The 6,370-nt window shown below is 38.5% G+C and overlaps 1 protein-coding gene across 1 annotated transcript; it reads right to left on the bottom strand.

The window, feature by feature from the left end:
* Positions 1–4,176: 4,176 nt before the first annotated feature.
* LOC131076194 (cyclin-U2-1) lies at positions 4,177–5,918 on the bottom strand. The gene is made up of 3 exons (XM_058013243.2): positions 5,772–5,918; positions 4,807–5,503; positions 4,177–4,704 (listed from the first exon to the last, which is right to left on the bottom strand). Exons 2-3 carry the CDS (start codon positions 5,202–5,204, stop codon positions 4,419–4,421), a joined length of 684 nt encoding a protein of 227 aa, XP_057869226.1. The 5' UTR covers positions 5,205–5,503; positions 5,772–5,918; the 3' UTR covers positions 4,177–4,418.
* Between the last annotated feature and the right edge of the window lie 452 nt (positions 5,919–6,370).

The following is a 6,370-nucleotide window of genomic DNA, read 5'->3' as shown; positions in this document are numbered from 1 at the left end:
AAAACACCTTCAGCTAGTATTATTCCATTTTCTCCTCAGCCGAAAATTGAGCCAAAATCTCCTAAACATAAGATGCATGATGGTCTTGATCCTGTGCGAGTTAAAGATCCTATTTTTATAAATCTTGATGATGATATAGATGAAAATGTTATTCATGATGAAAATGTTACTTCTGTTCATTCTGATAGTGAATATGAATATGTTGATGTTGATAACCATTTATCTAACGAATTTTCTAAAGCACTTATCCTAGCTCCTAGACAAGAACAACGTGGCGTGGAACATGAACATAGCCCTTGTTTGGATCTTGTGATAGCTCCATCTGCTGTGTTGGATGTTCCTCCTCTAGCGTGTTTCCTGCCTTCCCGAAATATTGATCAAGAAGATCGGGGGGTAGATGACGTGCTAGACTAGTTTCATTAGCATAGCAGACTCTCTCCTCCTCTCTTGATCTCTTTTATTACTTCTTCTATGTGTTATTCTTATTCTTCTATTTGTTGTCCTAAGTGTTGTCTACTTGAGGACGATGCAAAACATTGAGATCTGTTTTGGTCTCTCTCATGTTGACTCAAAAGACACATGTGTTCCCTTCTTCTAGGTGACCTTCCTTGATTGGGGAATGAAGAACAATTATGCATACATACATATGATATACATGAATTATCATACAGCATACTGACCTCGAGGAAAGCAAAGTCACCTCATGCTTCGTGTTTTGTGTCTATTATCCTTGGGCTTATCTCACACTTGGGGGCTAAATCCTTGTGATAATGTGCTCCTTTCCTTTCTCATTTCTAATATGTATCACTACCTTAAAGCAATCACCCCCGGTGAGGCATGTGCGATCACTTTAACATAGGGGGGCATACATCCCGTTCATATCTTTTCAAGATACTTGAAAGTTTCTTGGCGAATTTAGCTTTGCCTCAAAAAAATTTGGTATTTTTCTTACATGACTCATAGTGAGGGAACCTTACTACTGACAGTCATGGTTCTCCCTCGTGATCTTCTCTTTTACTTTGTCAATCCAAGTCGTAAGATCCTTAGTCTACTGGGGGCTTGGTGTATCTTGCCTCCTTGATGTGGCGAAAGTCTTTCAATGTTGTTTCCTTGTACTTTACCGGAAGTATGAGCATACGCTTATACTCCCGCTAAAGTGGGGGCTAAATGTAGCATCCTAAAATTGTGACACTTGCAATTTCGACTGCATTTGGGTCTTCACGATGGCAGTGCAACATTGAACCTGAATGGAGACCCCGAAACCTGCTTGTGACACCAAAAACTGCATTTTCTACACCTTGGCCTGATCCCTCCTTGCACCCTGTTGTCCCGGGAGGTGGGACCATGGCGCCCAGCGCCCTTGTCCTTCAGGACCATGGCGCCTAGCGCCCTGGTCCCCCAGGACCATGGCGCCTAGCGCCCTGGTCCCCCAGGACCATGGCGCCTAGCGCCCTGGTCCCCCAGGACCATGGCGCCGAGCGCCCTGGTCCCCCAGGACCATGGCGCCCAGCGCCCTGGTCCCTGGCCCTATTTTGGGCCCGGTCTCTTATTGGGCATCGGGTCTTTAACTTTGCAAATTGGAAAATATTGTTTCTAGGTCGGCCTAAGGTCGGGAAAAATAGTCTCTCAACCCTAATTGACAAGTATATAAACTGCATTTCCTCTTCCAAAAAGGGAGGAAGACATATGTGTGCAAAAGGCGGAAGCGATATTCAAACATTCAAACATTCAAGCATTCAAGCATTCCTTCAAGCAATTGAGCATTCTAAGTCTCCATTCAAGGCTAAGTGTTGCATTCAAGACAAGGATTCAACCATTGAAGAGGAGATAAAATACAACATACAACATACAACATACATTACACCTTCGCATGTAAGAATACAAACATTCTTACAACAAGGTATTAGTACTTGTTTACATTACAAACATTTACATTTACAGCATTCTCATTTCTTGGTTAATTCCAAAACCGGGGTTTGACCTAAAGGCAAACCCCTAATCCCTAACCCCCCAATCGTCCTCTCTTTTCTGTGTGTAGGTTGCAGGTACGCGGCTGTAATTGAAGATCTGGAATCCTTGTGCAGAGACGAACAGATCCACCTTCGTTTCGCGGATTTTTCGGAGGGCCGTGTGCACTCCGGGCGCCATTGTCTCGTCAACTTTCGCTCAAATTTGTAGAATAGCATTGTCTCAACATTTTACTGCTAATTCCAGGTCCGTAGCTTCATCCCATATCCCTATCTCCATTTACAAGCGAATCTTTCTTACTTTACATGCATTCCTAGTTCAATCATTCTATCTACATTCTTTACAAAAGAGGGTATCCTTGATGTCTTAACCCTTGAAACTCATTTAGAATCCAATCCTGCATTGCGTGGGATTGGATCTTGTGGGTTTCAACCCCTCTTTTGAATGTAAAGTCTCTCCTAAGTGAAAACCATCAACCCTAGTGACCTCCCTTCTCTCTCCTTGGAGTTGGGGAGGGGAGAACAACTAGGGTTCGATTTTTCCACTTTACACAATGTTGTTGTGTTAATTGGGTTATTTAGTGGATTTACTTGGTGAAACCCTAATTCCTAATTGTCACAACATTACAAATAGAAAATCCAATCACTTAGTATTACAATACCATCAATAATTTTATTTTGATTTGATTTTAACCTAGATGTATGTGTTCCATTGAGATGTCTACGTGTGGTCCTAGTGTCCCACAAAAGCCTACAATTATGATAGTCATTGGGATGATATTCTTGCTAGGATTGGATAGTGTAACACCTCTTCAAACTTGAACTGAATTCAAAGGCTATTTGTTGTTTCTATAACTTCCTCTTTTGCCTCCATTTTCCAATCTTTGAACATCTTTTGAACTTCATTTAGAACACACAGAACTTCTCTTGCATTCTACAACTTCATTCTTACTTTTCTCTCACTTACAACACTTTGCCTACTTTGATATTCCACCATTGATATTGTTATAGTGACATCTTGCTCCCACATTGCCATCACTTGAAGAGATCATTGTCACTTCAATTTTTCTTGTTGCTTCCTTGCACTTGCAAGCTATTGAGCTCCTGTGCTTGAGGCTGGTAAATTCTCTAGGGTTAATTAGCATACTTTTGTTTTCAATAGTGTAGTCTTCTCTCATTACTTTACGCCTTTTATCCATATCTTATCTAAGGTTGTTGATGGAGGTGGGAACACCAAATGGCGATTTGGTTGAGGTAAACTAAAACACAACCACCCAACCTATTTCTTCAATCATATGTGTGTAGGTACAGGTGAAGGAGCTACTTGGAGAAAGCTTGTGAAGCAACTCAACATTTGTAGTGATAGTTAAACCTCTTTCTCGCCATGTCATTTTAGTTATTTAATTCTATTCAATGCTTTCATTTTTGTTGGTTTAGATAGTTATTTACTCACATTTCAACATCTTTAGCATTTTAGAATGTTGTTTAGATTTCTTGGAATTTTCTATGGCTATTCCACTTTTTTGTTTGTACGAGATGCCAACGTGCTACATTGTCATCCATGCACTGCGCATTCATCTGGAAAGAGAGGTTGCCAAGTTATTTAGAAGATCTTTGTAGTCTACACTCTTGGTTCTTGAAATCTAAAGACTTTGATAATTTTTATGCATACTTAAAACACATATCCAAATAATCTATGAGTAAAATTGAAGGTGTTAGTTATTTGAAGGTTTACATGAGTGGAGGGTTGAACTATAAATCCTTGATGGGTTTTATTATCTTTCATAGTGGTTATTTATTGTACTCTACACATGATATGCACCAACAATATTGAGTTATGATAATTCGTAAATAGACTTGTGGATCTCATCTATGATGAAAAATATTGAGACTTGAAATTAAAGATACAATTTTTGAAGTCCATGATGCAAACAACCCAAATATGACATTTACAAACTATATTCATGCACAATTAAATTACTTATTAATCAAATTTATATCTACGATATTCTAATCAAAATAAACTTGAAACATAAAGAAAAAACATAAACCCATATAATTTTATACCACTATAAATATAAATTGATTCTTTAATTTTTAAACCTCATATATTTACTATATTAATTTTTATATTAAAATTATCAAATTTTACACACTTTAAAAATAATAATCCAAAAACATGTCTTCTATTTGAAAGAATAATACACTATGAAATAATATACCTTTCCAATTGAACATTAGCTCACATTAGAAAGTCCAGTCACTTAATATTACAATGTGGTCAATACTTTTATTCTCTTTTGACTAGTAAAGAGGTACCAAGCCTTTGAAAAAAGCATACTATCAGACAATTTTGTAGTCCTTATCCTTTCCTTGTGGAAAGGGGGAAAATCTCCCTGGATTGACTCTTTATAATTTAATGGAAAAAAGAAAAAACCTATAGTTTTACTTTTAACATCCTGCATAGCTGTAACTGATGCCTAATGTCTGCTTTTTGCTCTCTTCTAGTCTACATGATTTCTTCGTTTCATTATTGGATAGACTGAGAATGGTCCTCTCTATCTGAAACCCTCCACCCAATGAAACCTCTCGCTTAAAATGGGAACAATAGCTTTCAAACACGCTCACTGTCACCTGCAAGCGGAACCGCAGCATGAACAGAAATTCAACTTCTAGAATGTTCATTTCCCTCAGTGTTAAGCCTCCTACTTTTGCAAAATAGTCATTATTGTAATGCCTGCATCCAAGATACAACAAATCAACATTGGCCATAAAATTCACATTTTATCAGCTTCAAAACCCAGTTAATGAAAACAAAAAGAGAGAACAGAAGACTCACAGATCGTCTAAAAACTTGGTAGCAACCATGACAGTAGTGATGGTAAGCCTGTGAATGTTGAGAGATGTTAAGCGGAAGTTGGGATTGCTGAGAATTAGGCGATCAATGTAAGCATAAGCCACAACAAATGCAGATGGACTGCAGCGGACATACTTGAACATCCTTTCCAAGTACTTGTGTAAGCTCATGGCAGGAATTTGCATTGCAGAGAAAACACACAAGTTTTCTCTTGTAATCTTTTTGCCTGAAGAAAACAGCATCCTTTCATGTCTGGCTACAAGTCTTTCTAGTAAGGAGGCAAGAACAGAAAGAATCCAGGGGCTTGAATCGCTCTCACCACTGCATAAATCAGAGCATGAAACGGCTGAGTATAGATCTGAACCAGTTGTTTCTCTCATTTCTACTGCTTTTTCTCTCTACCCAATTCCAATTCTTTTCTCCACCCGCTAGAATGAACTGGAAACTTATATATTTTCTGAATCCAGGAAGTTGGGTAGCCTGAATCTTGGGTGTAAGGGAGACCCATTTATAGGTAAAGAAGTGTACAGAGAAAAATCCGGTATGGAGTGGAAAGGTCGTGGAGTCTTCTTCTATTCAACGTACGTCCTTGTTTGAGATTTTGTTTGGCTATCAGTTTTAATACATTTGAAAAACTGAGTGACAGAAGGGGAATCTGATCTTCACGTGAACACACGTCCTGTAATCAAATCAAATGGGATGCCACGACATTTAAAAAAGTGCTACAATGAAGTTAAAACAGATGAAAAAGCAGAGTCTAGAGATGACTGTAGCATTAGGGTTCCATGATCCATCTTCCACGAAGGACGTTTACTGTAAAATATAATGTGAGGGTGAGTTGGAGTTATGAGTCCGATACAAATGCTGTCAAATCGAACGACAAACTGCTCCTCCAAATTTGTCCTTTTCGGCCTTGGAAAGAAAGCTCTGGTTCAGGTCTTTTTTACCTTGTAAAACTACTTCATGTGGGATAACATTATATTATGCTTCGATGCCCACGCTTGAGTCGGCCTAATTTCCGGCTTGCTTTAACTTTATCACTGTCTTTTCCAGTAATACTGAAATTGCTCTGCCCCATTGTTTGCTTAATTTCAGGGACGATATTGAAATCTATCTAGGAGAGGTTGAAATATCAATGTAAGGTTGATTTATGTTATTTTAAGTTTTCTAACTTTGTCAACTTGTTCACCAGCTACTCAGTAGTTGTAACGTACACGTAGGGTCGTGACTTCGCTCACAAGTCTCATCAGTGTTTACGATCAATTTAATTAAAGCTCTAGTCAGGACTTGCCAACTTCAAGAATTATTTAAAACAAGTTGGCAAATCAGTCACAACCACTGCACCTTGATAGGAGTAAAATTCAATTGTTTTCGTTGTATGGTTACATATGGTAATTCCTACCTGCTCCACCGGTAGTTGTGTTAAGTTTTTCAGGGTTAAGAATAAGTAATTTCCAAACCTTTGCGTAGGTAAAGGAGTGGTTGCAATTTAGAATGGAGAAAGTTGGATGATTGAAGTTATAATAGGGTCCCATCTAGTTTGGTT

Source organism: Cryptomeria japonica, chromosome 3 (genome assembly GCF_030272615.1).
Source record: "Cryptomeria japonica chromosome 3, Sugi_1.0, whole genome shotgun sequence".
Taxonomy (NCBI): Eukaryota; Viridiplantae; Streptophyta; class Pinopsida; order Cupressales; family Cupressaceae; genus Cryptomeria; species Cryptomeria japonica.
Note: the sequence above shows the minus strand (reverse complement) of the source record. Positions and strands in the feature narration are given on the sequence as shown.